Below are 18,202 nucleotides of genomic sequence, written 5' to 3' on the forward strand. Positions count from 1 at the left end.
GAAAAGGAGAGAATTCAGAGTGTAAACTGTTTCTCAAAAGAAGTTTATGGGAAGCCTTTGATCCATTTCATAATATAGGTGCTAAGTCATTTCAATGTGTATTTAAATGTTCATATTTGTAAAATTTCTTCTTAGGATCTCTCTTTAACTCATCATATGACATGCTTTATCATTTCTTAGTTGTTGGTATAACCATGTCTTCTGCCATAAAACTATATGCACAAACAGTAGGAGTAATCGTGGAATGGTGGAGTAATGGCCTCTGAAAACCTACTTTATAAAATCAACAGGAACACTGGCAAAAATTGTCAAAATCAACTTTTTCAGAACTCTGGGAATTAATCAAGAACTTGCAACAATTTGAAGAGCATTTATTCAAGAAATCAGCTGAATCTTGGTAAGACTCGAGCTTTGCAGTGTTCTAACTTTCCCTATTCCATCCCCTGGTGCTCTGCTGGAGCCTTGGAAATCAGCATCCTCACGCAGAATGATGTTAGCTGTGAAGACCAGGGGCCTACCAGCCAGGGGGAAGTAGCAGAATGTGTTCAGCTTCTCAAAAAGCTCCACTGCCAGAGAATTGTTAACTATTTGACCTGTCTGGCGAGCCCCATTCACAGGGCTTGTGTCTATTTGACTTGACTTAGAGCTTGCTCAGGGGCGAAAACTCTTTTCCCAGGGTACTTGCTGGAAAAAATCATGACAATTATTTAACATTACAGCTTCCTGAGGTGGTGATACCTGTTGGGGAAAACAGTTTAATAGGAAAATCTGAGAATGATGTTCATAGGTTGCATTGAAAAACTCCAGCAAACGCCTGGGGTTCTAAAAGGCCATGCACACATTCAGGGCTGTGTGCACACCCAGGAAAGATCTGTGAAGGCCCTAATCTTTCATCTCTGGCTGTCCTTGAAGTCTAAGAACACAGGATGTGAAGGCTAAGGCAGAATTGTAAACTGCCAGAGTACTGAAGGTGTGCCCCACATACACACAGCCTCTTAGCTTGGGAGATTTCCTGGTTCCAGTCATTTAAGGAAATGTCTGTTCAGTACCAGCTGACTACTTAATTTTGTACTAATGGGCTTATAATGCTTAATAATGTAATTTGCATAATTTGTATAACAATAGCACAAAGGAGAGGGGAACAAGTGGAGGTATACTGGACCAAAGTTTTTGTTGGCTAGTGAAATAAAGTTGGTATTAATCCAAACTAGATTATTTTAAGAGTTTCATTGTAATTACCAGGGCATCCATTAAGAAAATAAAATCTAAATAACATGATAAAGGAAACAAGAAGGGAATGGTACACTAAAATATCTGACACTAAAGAAGACAGTAACGGAGATACAGAGAGAGAAAAAGGATGTAAGATATACAGAAAACATAGTAAAATGAAAGATACAAATCCTATCATAGTAATTATGTTCAAGACACATGTAATACACTCTCCTATCAAAAGGTAGAAGCTGGAAAAATATATTTAAAAGTATGATCAAATTATGTGCTGTCTATAAGAAACACAATTCAGAGTCATTACCACAGGACAGTGTCGCCACCTTCAGATCAGCAGGAGGGCATGTCTTTCCATTCACATTGGCCAAAGTGGCATCCAGATTGGGGGTACTTGCTGGGAACTCTGTGGCCTGCAACATGGGGTCCAGCCAGATGGCATCATTCTTGTGGTGAAAAGGATCAGTTGGAAAATGCTTAGATGTAGCATACGAATGCATTTTTCGATACCTTCTTTTGTGAGACAAGAGCTGGGAGGCGTGTGACCAGAGCAATCTTTCAGACCTGGAAACAACTGTTATAGGTGGGATTCATACAGGGAAGGTACTATTCACTCATCAACCCAGAGCAGCTTGTTAGCTGCAAACAACTATGCCCGAGGTCACTACTCTGGGATCAGAGGTTGTCGACGAACTGCAGAGAATCCAAAAATTAACAGAACAGTGTGCTGTGGACTTAAGGGATTTTTGATTTTCTGAAGTTTTGGTGGAGGCATTGAATTAGGATTTACATCCATCTTAATGAAGTGGCTCTTGATAGAATGTAGCAAGAAGACAAAATTGTTCTCTGTATATACAGCCCGCAGGATCTCCACTGCTGTATATAAAGCCTTACAACTCTATCCTCACCATTCGTTCTATCATAGAGCACTCAGACTGTACCATAATCCCGTGGGCTGTCTTCATGCTGAGCAACACTTGTATTTCCTTGTCTGTCAGTGTAATTCAGCACTACTACCTGTGAACTTTCTAAGGTTTGGAGTCCTTTGATGATATCTGTGTTTTTTTAAAAAAATATCTCATGTTTAATAATGGATAGAACAACTAGGCAGAAGATCAGCAAGCAAATAGAAGACACGAACAACACTAAAGCAAGGGTAATTTTTAGAAAATTAGACCCCAAAACAGCAGAATACACATTCTCCTGAAGTGCGTATGAAACATTCTCCAGGATGGGCCATAAGTAAAGTAATAAAACAAGCCTCAAAAATTTGAAAAGGATTTGAATCATAAGAAGTATGTTTTCCAACCACAGTGGAATGAAATTAGAAATCAATAACAAGTAAATCTGGAAAATTCACAAATATCTGGAAATTAACACATTCCTAAATGACCAATGGGTCAAAGAAAGTAATAGCATAAATTGGAAAATACTTTGATGTGAATGAAAATGAAAACACAACATACCAAAACTATGAGACACAGCTAAAGCAGTGCCTAGAGGGAAATTTATAGCTGTAAACAGCTATATTAAAAATGATGTCAATCAGTAACCTAGCCTAACCCAATCTTAGTTTCTATCTAGTTATCAAACTAGAAAAAGATGAGCAAACTAAACCCAAAGCAAGCAGAAGGAAGGAAATGATGAAGATGAGGACAGAAATAAGTGAAATACAGAATAAAAAACAATAGAGAAAATAAAAACATGAACAAAATCGAGAAAACTTCAGCTAGACTGACCAAAAAATGACTCCAATTATTAGAGGGCACTTCACTATAGACCTTACAGAATTAAAAAGGACTATAAGGGAATACTATGAACAACTCTATGCCAACAAACTGGATAACCTAGATAAATTGGACAAATTCCTAGAAACAAATCTATTATACTGATGAAAGAAAAAGTAGAAAATCCAAATACATCTATAATGAAAGAGAATTAGTTATTAGAAAATTCTTACAAAGAAAAACTCAGGCTAAGATGACTTCACGGTGAATTCTACCAAACCTTTAAAGAAGAGGTAAATACCATTGCTTCACAAGTTCTTCCAAAAAAATAGAAGAGGAAGAAACATCTCCCAACTATTCTATGAGGCCAGTATTACCCTAATACCAAAGCCAGACAAAGATATCACACAAAAAAAGCACTATTCAATGATCTCTTATGAATATAGATGGTGCAAAATTCCTCCACCATTAGCAAAATTCCTCCACCATTAGCAAACCAAAATATTAGTAAACCAAATCTAGCAACATTATACACCCCGAACAACTGGGGTTTGTCTCAAGAATGCAAGGCTGATTTAATATTGAAAATATTTAATATTTATTAAATTAATAAAAAATTCATACTGAAAATCAGTTAATGTAACATACTATATTAATATAATAAAGACAAAACTCCATGATTATCTTAATGCAGACAAAGCATTTGACAAAATCTAACACCTTTTCATAATAAAAGTACTTAACAAACTAAGTTGTAAAAGACTGGATGCTTTCCCCTTAAGATAAGCAACAAAACAAAGTTGTTTACTCCTGCCACTTCTATTCAATATTGTACGATTGGTTCTAGCCAGGGCAATTAGACAAGAAAAAGATATAAAAGGCATCCAGATTGGAAAGGAAGATGTAAAACTGTCTCTATTTGCAGATGATGTGATCTTGTACATAGAAAATCTTAAGAAAGTCATTAAAAAACTCTTACAACTAATCAGTTCACTGTGGTTATAGTACAAGATCATAACACAAAAATAGATTTTTGTTCCCTAGAAATTTCCATAACTGGGAAGGAAATTAAGAAAATAGTTCCATTTACAGCTTCAAAAGGAATAAAATAATTAGGAAGAAATTCATAAGTGTAATACTCGTATACTAAAACTACAAAACAATGATGAACGAAAATAAAGAAGACCTAAATAAATTCAAAGAAATGTTAATGGATTGGATGACTTTATGTTGTTGAGATGGTAATACTCCCCAATCATCTAGAGATTCAATACAACCTCTATCAAAATATCTACTTCTGTTTTTACAGAAGCTGACAAGCTGATCCTAAAATTCATTCAATAGAAAAGCAATAGACCCAGAGCAGCCAAAGCAACATTGCAAAAGGGAAACACAGTAGGAGGAATCACACTTCTAATTTCAAAACTTACTGTAAAACAACAATTAAGACAGTGTGAGTGCTGGCTTAAGTGTACAGACATACTGGACCCTTACATTTATGGTCAGTTGATTTTCAACAAGGATAGGACAATTCAATAAGGAAAGAATTCTTTTCAATAAATGATTCTGGGACAACTGTATTTTCACATGTAAAAGAATGAAGTTGGACCCCTTTCTCACACCATATGCATAAATTAACTCGAAATGGTTCATAGACCTAAATGTAAAGCTAATACTATAAAACTCTCAGAAGAAAACCTAGGCATAAATGTCTGTGACCTTGAATTAGGCAAAAATTTTAAAGATATGCCAAAAGCAGAAGCAAGAGAAGAAAAATTAGATGTATGGGAATTTCATGAAATTACAAATTTTTGTGCTTCAAAAGACAAGATCAAGAAAGTGGAAAGCCAACCCACAGAATGGGAGAAATATTTTCACATCATTTATCTGTTAAAGGATTTGTATTTAGTGTAAAGTACTCTTACAACTCAATAATAAAAATGCAAACCAATTTAAAAATGGGCAAAGACTCTGAATGGACTTTTCTCCAAAGGAGATATTACAGATGGCCTATAAGCACATGAGAAAATGCTCAGCATCATTAGTCATTACGGAAATGCCAATCAAACTACAATGAGATACCACTTTCACCCCCACTAGGATGGCTAGAATCAAAAAGTCGGATAATGACAAATGTTGGGGAGGATGTGGAAAAACTGGAACTGCCGGTGGAAATGTATAATGATGCAGCTGCTTCGGAAAACATGTTAAACGTGGAGCTACCATATGACCTGGCAATTTGACTCCTAGCTAATTATCTAACAGTCATGAGAACTTACGTTCACACAGAAACCTTGTACATGAACATTCATAGCATATTGATAAGCCAAACAGTGGAAACAATCCAGATATCCATCTACTGATGAATGGATAACATAATGTGATGTAGCCATAGAAAAGAACGAGGTACTAAACCATTCTGCAACATGAATGAATCTTGAAAACATTATACTAAGTGAAAGAAGTCAGTCCAAAAGATTGCATACTGCATGGTTTCATTTCATTTATCTGGACATTACATATATGAGTATTATGAAATGTCCGGAATAGGTAAATCTATAGACAGAAAGTTGAAAAGTGATTGCCTGGGCCTGGGAGTGTGTGGGATTTCGTTTTGGTGTGATGGAAATACTCTCTAATTAGATAGTTGTGATGTGATGGTTTCACATCTCTGAATATACTAAAACCACTGAATTGTTCACTTTTTTTAAAACGAATTTTATGGTATGTGAATTATACCTCAAAAAGCTATTACATAAGAAAAAACACATTTATGTGTGCATTCGGTAAATATTTGAGTGACTTCTAATTGCAGGCATCTTATTTTGCTCTTATCTTTTCCTAATCCCATTGTGTGTGATTCACCTAGAGTCTTTCTCCTGGTTTGTGATTTTCAAGACTTAATCAGCATAAGATGGACCTGGTTATTTTTTTTTTAAATGTAAGTTTCCTATATCCAGAGATTCTGCCTCACTACATCAGAGATGGCACTCGGGAATCTACATTTAATAACTAGTATCCTTAAGCATCTTTGATGCAACTACTCTGGGAGGACCACATTTAGAAACAGTACACTGGGAGAATGAAACCTCAGTTTTACTAGCCACATATTTATTTCCCTTTTACCTTCTTAAAGGGAGTTTTACTCGTTGAGTTAAATGTGTATAGAGTAAAATTTTAAAAATTAAGAATGTTTGTCGTATTTGTGGAGAAATATTATAATACTTAGTTGTCAATGAGTTGAAGAAATCACAAAGGATGAGACTGACAGATTAGAATATATAAAAATCAACACAGTGGAAATAACTAAAGGATGAGAGCTGACTAGAAAAATTTGCTTGAGTTTAGGAGACAGTGGGTTACTAATTATAACACATAAAGTGATTTTTAAAGTTTATGAGAACATTATTAAGATTTTAGTAGATAAATGCAGAAATATGTAAAATTTTGCTCAAAAATCAAAGAAGTGCAAATTAATCTCTGGATAGTATTTTTATGCTTAATAAAGCAGCAAAATATTAAAATGGCTAGGTCCTAATTTGAAAGTAATTTGTCTTAGGAACATGATTTGATGGAAGCAAAAATACACATATGTAAATGTTCAACCGGAAATTGACTAAATACTGAACCAAGTGTATTGTTTATAATTCATCAATAGACTGTTACATAGCATGAATTATGAAGACACACATTATGTTCTACCTGAGGGAAAGAAATACATAAAAAGGTATTTGTAGTAAAAATATAGGTGATGAAACATTTTTTTAAAACCTTAATTTTTTTCAACATTTTATTAACATTTCTCAACATACAGCAGTTAAAAGAATTTTACAGTGACTATCTATGTTATCACTTAAATTCTACCATTAACATATAATCATCTACCTTAAACTTTTTTTTTTTTTTTTTTTTGTGTGTGTATGTAATTTTATGCTGTTGGAAAATACAAAACAGTTGATGGCTCAGTTTGGTTTGGTGATAAAAACCAAGGTTTTTCATAAACTAGACAATATGCAAAAAATCTGCAGCATACCATCAAAGGCCTCTGATACAGAGACCAAACAATGAAGTGAGCTGCAGACAGGAGCAGCTGGTGCCACACCACCCATGGGACTAGTCAGCGTGGGAGGGACTTGATTCAGGGAGGGTCTCACCAAGAGACATCCATCACTGCAGGACTGAAAACGGCGTTAACGCGGTGAACTGGACACGGGGGGAGATGCCGTACCACCCATGGCCAAGGAGTGGAGGGCAGTGATTTCCTGGAGTCCGGGCCGGCCTGGGTCAAGGTCGGCTGTCCCCACCTGCGAGAGCCTGGAGAAGATGCAACCACAGCCAGGGCTGCTGTCTGAGAGGGACATGCCCCAGATTCTCCCATCACCATCTTCCATTGGCCACACCGGGACAAAAGCCAGCTGACCAGAAGGCAGGGAAGGAAGGCTGTGCCAGGGAGGGGCGACAGGTCGGAGGGCAGGCAGGCCCAGCACTCAGTGTTCTGTTCGTGGTTCTAAACCCTGGTCACACACCAAAACCTCCCAGAAATCCTGGCTCAGGATTCAGACACCTCTTTGCTTTAAATGCCCCACAGGCAATTCTGGTCCCAGCTGGGCTGCTGTGGTACCGCGACTCTAACACGTGCCAAGTGGACCCAGGAGCGAGTGCTGGTGGTGCCTAAGTGTGGTGTCCTTGGGGAAAAAACTGCAAAGCACTGTGCAAGTCCAACTACAAATGAACTGGCAATCCATTCTTCAGAGTTACAGCAAATGAGTTATTGAAATTAAACATCTAGTTTTATAAATACAGTCTGATACAAATCAGAAAATGACCCTGGGATTATAAAGATACGTGGTCAGGCATTACCAGAAAAAGACTGAGAAGTCAAACATGTCAAAAGTCAGACCATTTCTCACTTCCTACTTTGTCTTCTACTTTGTTAAAAAAAAAAAAAAAGGAAAGGAAACCCTTTTGCTAGGGAATAATTTTCTGACATCTGTCTATGTAACAGGCTGAAATTCATAAACATTTAGCACGCTGCTACCGAAAATCTGTGCAGAATATGATAATATAAAGCCAGCGCCTCCCAGGGACTGAATGCATCACACACAAGGATTTCAAGATAAAGCTTAACACCCTGAGGGGGAAATGAGACTCTAAAAGGAAGGATAATTTTTCACACTAATGTAGAGGTTTCCGAGCATGAGCCACGCCCCCAGCCGTGAGCCCTGCCCACCAAGGAGGTGTGTCTCTTCTGATTTCACAGACACTTCCAGGGCACTCTGGGCGCCCCTCTGTCAGTCACTGCACCTCGTAAGGAAACCGTCAGGGTGACATGGTCAGCGCCACTGCTCTGTCCCAGACGATCCCTGACACAGCCCAGCAGTCTTCTTCCCATCAAAATTTAGTTTTTGTCTCTGATTTTCCACCTATCAAATCTCCAAATCCCAGTTTTTCCAGTGGTTCTTGTGCCATCAGCTGCCTCTCCATCCTGCATTCTAAATATTCTTTTGATTCGTTTCTGCACAAAGCATTTTCAGAATTATTTTCACGGAGACACTTCATGAACTTCTCCTTAAAGCTTTTACATTCACCGAAGTGGTCCAGCGGGAAGCTGCCCTTGTCCGGGGGCCTCGGCTGGAAGCTCTTGGAACCGAAGTTCATCGCCGTGGACATGACGACGGTGCGAAGCCCCCAGCACGACGCATACCTTAAACTTTTTATATTTGTTTTAGTTAAAAGTTAAAAATTTCCCCCAGCTATCAAGTAATAATGTGCTATTTCTTGAGAGATGCTTATTTTTGATTAACAGAAGTATGACTTTTAAATTTTCTTTAAAAGGTTTAGAAGTGTGTTGTAAGTTTATGTATGGCCACCAGGTGTTGCTCTGGACCCATAACATCCTGGTAGAAACATCTGCAAGGAATGTTTTAATAGAGGGAAGTTGTAAGTGCAAGTCAAACTTGTTTTGTTCATTTGGATGAGGATATAGTAAATTTCTCCTTCATTAAGATCTAAAGTAATTTAGGTTGTATATTTATTTTATTGTTCAGAAAGTCTTTGCCACAATTTCTGTTACCTGGAACTTTCTTACTCCACAGCCTCCAGGTCAAAAGTTTTAGGTTATGCAGCAAATATGTTTATGTTACCACCTGTTTGAAATGATAATTTTAAGATGATTCAAATTAGTCATGGAGATAGAAATGTTCAGACATTTCTTTGTACAATGAAAACTCATTTCAACTATAATTTTTCTTTAGTGTGATTATTTGATTAATGTCTGTATCTCTTTAAACCTAAACTCCATAAAGTTTGGGACAGTACCTAGCACAATGACAGACATTCAATAAATATTTGTTGAATGAAAAAAGGAAAGAATGATTTGAAACTTTTACTTGAGGCTATTTTGTAAGAATTGGTAAATCTAATCTATAAGAAGTATGCTTGTTCCATTTTAATTTTCTTTTAATGATAAAAGGATCAACTTTATCCCTTATAGTATTAAAACAGCTCCTAGATGAAAATATTTTTCTGCTTTTAGTTGTGAAAAAGAACACAGTCATTTTTAAAGGAAAGTAGAGCCTACCTATCTTGAAATCTATTTTCACCAAAAATACCTTTTCTTCTTCTTCCTCTTAAAGGAATCCTCAGTTTCTATGTTAGATGTCATCAACTATCAATTTGTTTCTACATACCAGATAATACAATTATGGAGGCAAGAGTCTAATAGTATGGTCAAGTAAATTAAATTGTCTACTGGGTGGGGGGCGGGGGACAGGGGGAAAGATTTTCCAATTCGAAGTCTTTTCTTTTTCTCTTTTTTAATTTTTTAAAATAATTTAAAAAATTTTCAATTACAGTTGACATACAATATTATGTTAGTTTCAGGTGTACAACATAGTGATTAGACATTTGTATAACTTATGAGGTGATCACCCCGATTAGACTAGTACCCATCTGACACCATAAACAGTTATTACCATATTATTGACTATTCTCTATGCTATACTTTATATCTCCATGACTGTAACTACCAATTTGTACTTCTTTCATTTATTTATTTTTACCATTTATTTTACTAGTTCATTTAGAGAAGGATTAATTACTGCTGAAAGAATTAAACTGCTATTTACATCAGATATTCTGGACAATATTCCTTGAGCAACTTCATACTAAGGTACAGACTTAGGTTTATTATGTTTTTATAACTGTCCAAAATACTATGCAGATTAATATTTTAACATTTATTTGCTTTTCCTTGAACATCATGATTCATTTTCATCTGATGTCAGCTTCATTTATGGCAATCAACGGGTAACTACAAATTACAATTGCTATGACAAACTATATGAAAAAGGCAAACATAATTTTGATCATGATTATTGTACTTGCCTGAGTCATGGCTTGCATTATGTTCTGCAGTCTGATTTATGATTCACAAAATTTTATTTCCACTGTATCCTTTTCAACCCCACATAATCATTAGCCATAGCAGATGACAGTTTGCTTTAGTAGGAAAACCTGGATAATTTCTTTTGGGCTGCTATAAGAATTTTCAGCATTTTTTAAAAATCAAATAATAAACTTTATACTCCACTAAATGATTTTTATTTTCTGTTTCATACTATTTAAAGTCATGCTAGAGGTCATTTTAAATTTGATTCTTTACTAATTAATGAGACTGACAAAATTATTTCATTGTATTATATTTTTGCAAGTTGGGAAGGGATGTGGTTTGTTCTAACATGATGGTAGCACATTCAGAGTAAAAATCTGAGCCAGCGTAGCCATAGATGACTTTAATATAATTAAGTAAACCCTTAGATCCTGATACAACAGTTGATTTTATTTTATTTATTTTTATATGTTTAACTTTTTAAAATTAAATTTTTTTGGTGATATTAGTTAGTAAAATTGTATAGGTTTCAAGTGTACAATTCTATAATACATCTGTATATTGCATTGTGTATTCACCACCCGAAGTCAGTTCTCCTTCTGTCACCATATATTTGACCCCTTTTACCCTCTTCTACACCCCCTCCCTTACCCTCTGGTAACCATTAAACTGTTGTCTGTGTCTATGAGTTTTTATTTGTCTTGTTCATTTGTTGCTTTCAGTTTTATATCCCACATATGAGTGAAATCAAATGCTTCTTGACTTTTTCTGATTTATTTTGCTTAGCATGATAATCTCAAGATCTAGTTATGTTGTTGCAAATGGTGGTATTTCATCTTTTGTTATAGCTGAGTAGTGTTCCATTGTACATATGTACCACATCTTCTTTATCCAAACATCTGTTGAAGGACACTTCTGTTGCTTCTGTCTCTTGGCCATTGTGAATAATGGGGTATAGATAATGTTTATGGATAAATGCTTTTCAGATTTTTGGGTAGGTACCCAGAAGAGGGATTTTTGGGTCATATGGTAATTCTGAGCTTTTTTAGGAAGCTCCATACTGTTTTCCATAGTGGCTGTACCCAATTTACATTACCACCAGCTAGGGTTTCCAGGCAGGAATTCCTGCCCGTTCTCAGGAATTTTTTTCGCTTTCTTGTTCCCGAATCCCGAGATATAAACTGTTTTCTGTTCATGATGAATCGTTTCCACAAAGTGACGACTGATACTACCAACCACCTGGGTTCAAGGAACCAACTTTCAATTTCCCGACCAACTTTTCTTGGGATTCGCAGTGTATGAGGAGGGTTCCCTTTTCTCCACATCCTCTCCCAACACTTACTTGTCTTATTGATAACAGCCATTCTAACAGATGTGAGGTGGTATTCTCATTGTGGTTTTGAGTTGCATTTCCCTAATAGCTAGTGAAGTTGAGCATTTTTTGTATATATCTGTTGGTCATTTGCATGTCTTCTTGGGAGAAGTGTCTGTTCTGGTCCTCTGCCCATTTTTTAATTGAATTTTATTGTTTTGATTTAAAATATACTTTGGTTGGTAGTTTAATCTTTTGCTTTCAATTCTCACCTCCTTTTGTGTTAAACATATCTGAAATATTACTTGTTTATAATTAAAGGCTATGGTAGAATCAATTACCACAGTGCACAGGGTAGGTGGGTACTAGGCATTTCATCTGTATTATCTCATTTAATCTTCACAACAACCCTATAAAGTGCAAGTATTATTTCTCTTTTACAGAGGAGGAAGGAAAGTGAGGCATGAGAGACTAGGTTCTTGGCAAGGATTACATTTATCATCATTGAAATTATGTGCAGGACACCAGGATAAATGCTGAAGACACTAAGAGGTATGAGTCTTTGTTCTAGAAAGCCTTTGGTATGTTTGTTGTGACAAGGCATATCTGTGACAAAAATGAGACAAGAATTGCTTACTAAGTGCTATTAATCCTACAATGGTGTCTCCTAACAAAAGTGAATTAATCCTGTGGTCAGCAAACCTACCTAAGACTCCATCCTAGTAGAGTCCAAAGTGAAGTGCAACTCTACCGTTTTTGCATAAGTTTGTTTACTGCCCTTACATTCTTGAGAGAGTTAACATCGATTTCCCCTGATTATTTTCTGGAAGTGACATGGGAAGATAGCTTCTGTACAAGAAATAAAATGTTCTTATCTAGGTATCAAGCCATACATTATTTGACTACTTTGGTAAATTACGAGCTTTGTTATTTGCAAGTGTGAAGGTCATTTTTTTAAAATTGAAAAAGATTTCTTTCAATTACAGTTGACATTCACTATTGTTTTATATAAGTTTCTGGTGTACAGCATGGGGGTTAGACATTTAAATAATTTACAAAGTGATCCCCCCGATTAGTCTAGTACATACCTGGCACTATATATAGTTATTACAATGTTATTTACTATATTTCCTATGCTGTGCTTTATATCCCCATGATTATTTTGTAATTACCAATCTGGACCTTGTTTTTTTAACTTTATTGGGGTGACAATTCTTAGTAAAGTTACATAGATTTCAGGTGTACAATTCTGTATTACATCATCTATAAATCCCATTGTGTGTTCACCACCCAGAGTCAGTTCTCCTTCCGTCACCATATATTTGATCCCCCTTACCCTCATCTCCCACCCCCCACCCCCCTTACCCTCTGGTAACAACTAAACTATTGTCTGTGTCTATGAGTTTTTGTTTCTCATTTGTTTGTCTTGTTCTTTTGTTGTTTTTGGTTTATATACCACATATCAGTGAAATCACATGGTTCTCTGCTTTTTCTGTCTGACTTATTTCGCTTAGCATTATACTCTCAAGATCCATCCCTGTTGTCACAAATGTTCCTATGTCATCTTTTCTTACCGCCGAATACTATTCCATTGTGTATATATACCACATCTTCTTTATCCATTCTTCTATCAAAGGACATTTTGGTTGTTTCCATGTCTTGGCCACCATAAATAAAGCTGCAATGAACATTGGAGCACACGTGTCTTAATCTATAAATGTTTTCAGATTTTTTTGGTAGATACCCAGGAGAGGGATTGCTGGGTCATATGGTAATTCTATTCATAATTTTATGAGGAACCTCCACACTGCCTTCCATAACAGCTGCACCAGTCTGCATTCCCACCAACAGTGTATGAGGGTTCCTTTTTCTCCACAGCCTCTCCAACACTTGTTACTATTTGTCTTGTTGATGATAGCCATTCTAACTGGGGTGAGGTGATATCTCATTGTAGTTTTTATTTGCATTTCTCTGATGATTAGTAATGTTGAGCATTTTTTCATGTCTATTTGCCATTTGTATGTCCTCTTTGGAGAAATATCTATTCAGGTCGTCCGCCCATTTTTCAATTGGGTTGTTTGTTTTTTTGTTGTTGAGTTGCATGAGTTTCTTGTATATTTTGGATATTAGCCCCTTATTGGAGGTACTGTGTGCAAAAATCTTTTCCCATTCAGTTGGTTGCCTCTTTATTTTGTCGATGGTTTCTTTTGCTGTGCAGAAGCTTTTAAGTTTCATATAGTCCCATTCGTTTATTTTAGCTTTTACTTCCATTGCCTTTGGAGTCAAATTCATAAAATGCTCTTTGAACCCAAGGTCCATAAGTTTAGTACCTATGTTTTCTTCTATGCAGTTTATTGTTTGAGGTCTTATGCTTAAGTCTTTGATCCATTTTGAGTTAATTTTGGTACAGGGTGACAGATAGTAGTCCAGTTTCATTCTTTTGCATGTAGCTTTCCAATTCTCCCAGCACCATTTATTGAAGAGGCTGTCTTGTCTCCATTGTATGTTTTCAGCTTCTTTGTCAAAAATTATCTGTCCATATTTATGTGGTTTTATTTCTGAGCTCTCAATTCTATTCCATTGGTCTACGTGTCTGTTTTTCTGCCAATACCATGCTGTTTTGATTATTGTTGCCCCGTGGTACAAGCTGAAGTCAGGGAGTGTGATACCTCCAGCATTGTTCTTTTTTCTTAAGATTGCTTTGGCTATTTGGGGTCTTTTGTGGTTCCAAACAAATCTGATGATTTTTTGTTCTATTTCTTTAAAAAATGCCATTGGGATTTTGATGGGGATTGCATTAAATCTGTCTATTGCTTTGGGTAATATGGCCATTTTAACTACGTTGATTCTTCCAATCTATGAGCACGGAATGTCTTTCCATTTCTTTGTGTCTTCTTCAATTTCTTTTAAAAATGTCTTGCAGTTTTCAGCATATAGGTTTTTCACATCCTTGGTTAAGTTTATTCCTAGGTATTTTATTCTTTTTGCTGCAATTGCAGAAAGAATTGTTTTTTCTTTATTTCTTTTTCTGAGATTTCATTGTTAGTATATAGGAATGCAATGGACTTTTGTACGTTGCTTTTGTAGCCGGCAACTTTACTGTATTTGTTGATTGTTTCTAATAGCTTTTTGGTGGCGTCTTTAGGGTTTTCTATATATAGCATCATGTCATCTGCAAAGAGTGACAATTTAACTTCTTCATTCCCAATTTGGATGCCTTTTATTTCTTTCTCTTGCCTGATTGCTCTGGTGAGGACTTCCAACACTATGTTAAAAAGCAGAGGTGATAGGGGACAACCCTGTCATGTTCCTGAATGTAGAGCAAAGGGCTTCAGTTTTTCATCATTAATTATAAGATTAGCTGAGGATTTGTCATATATGGCCTTTATTATGTTAAGGTATTTTCCTTCTATACCTATTTTATTAAGTTTTTTAATCATAAATTGATGTTGTGTCTTGTCAAACGCTTTTTCTGCATCAATTGATACAATCATATGATTTTTGTCCTTTATTTTATTTATGTGATGTATCACATTGATGGATTTGCATATATTGAACCATCCTTGTGCCCCTGGGATGAACCCCACTTGGTCGTGATGAATAATCTTTTTAATGCATTGTTGCATTCGATTTACTAGAATTTTGTAGGATTTTTGCATCTGTATTCATCAGAGATATTGGTCTGTAGTTCTCTTTTTTTGTGTTGTTCTTACCAGGTTTTGGTATCAGGATAATGTTGGCCTCATAAAATGAGTTAGGGAGTACTGTCTCTTCTTCAATTTTTTGGAAGAGTTTGAGCAGGATTGGTATTAGATCCTCTTTGAGGGTTTGGTAGAATTCACTAGTGAAGCCATCTGGTCCCAGACTTTGATGTTTCTAAGAACTTGTCCATTTCTTCTAGGTTATTGAATTTGGTGGCATATAGTCCTTCATACTATTCTTGGATGATCCTTTGTATTTCTGTGGTGTCCGTGATAACTTCCCCTTTTCCCTTTCTGATTTTGTTAGTTAGTGTCTTCTCTCTTTTTATCTTAGTGAGCCTAGCCAAGGGTCTGTCAATTTTGTTAATCTCTTCAAAGAACCAGCTCTTTGTCACATTGATTTTCTCTATTGTCTTTTTGTTCTCTATTTCATTTAGTTCTGCTCTGATTTTTATTATTTCCTTTCTTCTGCTGACCTTGGGTTTCATTTGTTCTTCTTTTTCTAGTTCTTTAAGGTGTAATGTGAGGTTATTTATTTGGGATTTTTCTTGTTTCTTGAGATAGGCCTGTAATGATATAAATTTCCCTCTTAAAACTGCTTTTGCTGCATCCCAAAAATTTTGGTAGGATGTATTTTCATTGTCATTTGTTTCTATGTATCTTTTGATCTCTCCTCTAATTTCTTCTTTGACCTGGTCATTCTTTAAAAGTATGTTGTTTAATCTCCATGTATTTGTGTTTTTTCCTGCTTTCTTTTTGCAGTTGATATCCAATTTCAAAGCCTTGTGATCAGAGAATATGCTTGGTATGATTTCAATCTTCTTAAATTTGCTGAGGTTAGTTTTATGTCCCAATATATGGTCTATCCTTGAGAATGTTCCATGTACACTAGAAAAAAATGTATAGTCTGATGTTTTAGGATGAAGTGCTCTATCAATGTCAATTACGTCCATTTCATCTAATGTTTCATTCATAGGTGCTATTTCATTATTTATTTTCTGTTTGGATGATCTATCCATAGCTGTCAATGATGTATTTAAGTCCCCTAGTATAATTGTGTTTTGGTCAATTTCTCCCTTTAGTTCTGTTAGTAGTTGCTTGGTATATTTTGGTGCTCCCTGATTGGGAGCATAAATATTGATGACTGTTATGTCTTCTTGTTGTATAGTCCCCTTTACCATTATGAAATGTCCATCTTTGTCTCTTGTTACCTTTTTCACCCTGAAGTCTGTTTCATCTGATATCAGTATGGCTACACCTGATTTTCTCTGGATACCATTTGCTTGGAGTGTCAATTTCCACCCTTTCACTTTGAGTCTATGCTTGTCCTTGTAGCTGAGATGTGTCTCTTGGAGACAGCATATGGTTGGGTTTAGTTTTTTGATCCAATCTGCTACTCTGTGCCTTTTTATTGGTGAGTTCAGTCCATTTACATTTAGGGTGATTATTGATATGTGAGGATTTCCTATCATTCTAGCTTTAGTTTTCTGGTAAGACTGTGTCTCCATTGTTTCTGTGCCTTTTTGTTGTTGTCTGTCATTTCTGTGTGGTGGTATTCTATGATGTTTTCCTCTGTTTCTTCTTTTATTACAGTATATATTTCAGTTCTGGATTTTTTTGAGTGGTTCATAATTTTTTTTATTACTAAATGTATACATGCACATTGGAAAACCCAGAAAAGTAGAAATAAGAGGAAACAAACACTACATTTCACCCACTTAAAATATGAATTTTCGCATTTTAGTGTTTTCCATTCCATTTTTCCCCATACTTAGTCTTTTAAAAAATCTGTTATTATAATATTGTATATGTAACTATTTTTTCTGCTTAAAATTATAACTACTTTTTCATATTATAAAATTTGCACAAATCTTTTAAGAAATGGCTTTAAAGTATTTAAAGTAAATATGCCATAGGTCATTTAACTTCATGAATGTTGTTTATTTAATTCACTCTGGAAAAAGGTAGGAAGAGATAACAGGGTTAAGTTAATTAAATGGACTGCACTTAGAAGGTGGAACAGAAGTCTGGATTCTGAACTGTTAAGTTAATGATTAAAGTTACCCAAATTAGCAGCAACTTTAAGATCAAGGCCCAGGGAAGATGAATAAAGTATAATGCTCCCTGGCAGATCCTTTAGTAGATCATGACATTCTTTCTCATGAGTCCAAGTGGCTTTGCTACCACAGGCTAGGGATTTCACATAGTCAGTTTCTAGGTGAAAACCAAGGATCTGAAATTAGAGATTGTAACAGCCAGATCTAGTTTGTCAAAGAGAAGATACAAAGATCTAGAACTCAGAAGCAGAGAGAGGCAGGTAGTAATCAAACCATAGGAATTTGAACTGGGGGTCTAGATGATTTTTCAACTGCCTCTCTTGTACTTACTTGCTAAATGTTTTTTCTTTAAGTGTATTCAAGAAGTCTCTGCATTGTGATACAATGTTAAAGGGAAAATGGTTTCAATGGTAATTTTTCCTTTCACTTAAATTTCTAAATTTTTTGTAGTATGATTTTATCTGGTGTTATAATTAAAATATTTTAGAAGTACTATTCAAATAATGTAAAAAATACCAATTGTAATGAATTCTAAGCCAAAAATTTCATGGTAGATAATAAGTGTTTCACATGCATTTCAGAATTAGCACTGGATTTGGGGTCATAGGAGGTGGGTTTTAGGCGAAACTATTGCATTACTATGTATGATTGTGATTCTAATTCCTACTGTGTTTCCCCGAAAATAAGACCTAGCTGGACCATCAACTCTAATGCATCTTTTGGAGCAAAAATTAATATAAGATCCTCTATTATATTATATTATTTATTTTATATTATATTATATTATA

The 18,202-nt window shown here is 35.5% G+C and overlaps 1 protein-coding gene across 1 annotated transcript; it reads right to left on the reverse strand.

The window, feature by feature from the left end:
• Positions 1-7,893: 7,893 nt before the first annotated feature.
• LOC141573210 (cytochrome c oxidase assembly protein COX19) lies at positions 7,894-8,648 on the reverse strand. The gene has a single exon (XM_074340867.1). The coding sequence runs from the start codon at positions 8,622-8,624 to the stop codon at positions 8,346-8,348; it is 279 nt and encodes a 92-aa protein (XP_074196968.1). The 5' UTR covers positions 8,625-8,648; the 3' UTR covers positions 7,894-8,345.
• Between the last annotated feature and the right edge of the window lie 9,554 nt (positions 8,649-18,202).

Source organism: Rhinolophus sinicus, linkage group LG09 (genome assembly GCF_036562045.2).
Source record: "Rhinolophus sinicus isolate RSC01 linkage group LG09, ASM3656204v1, whole genome shotgun sequence".
Taxonomy (NCBI): domain Eukaryota; kingdom Metazoa; phylum Chordata; class Mammalia; order Chiroptera; family Rhinolophidae; genus Rhinolophus; species Rhinolophus sinicus.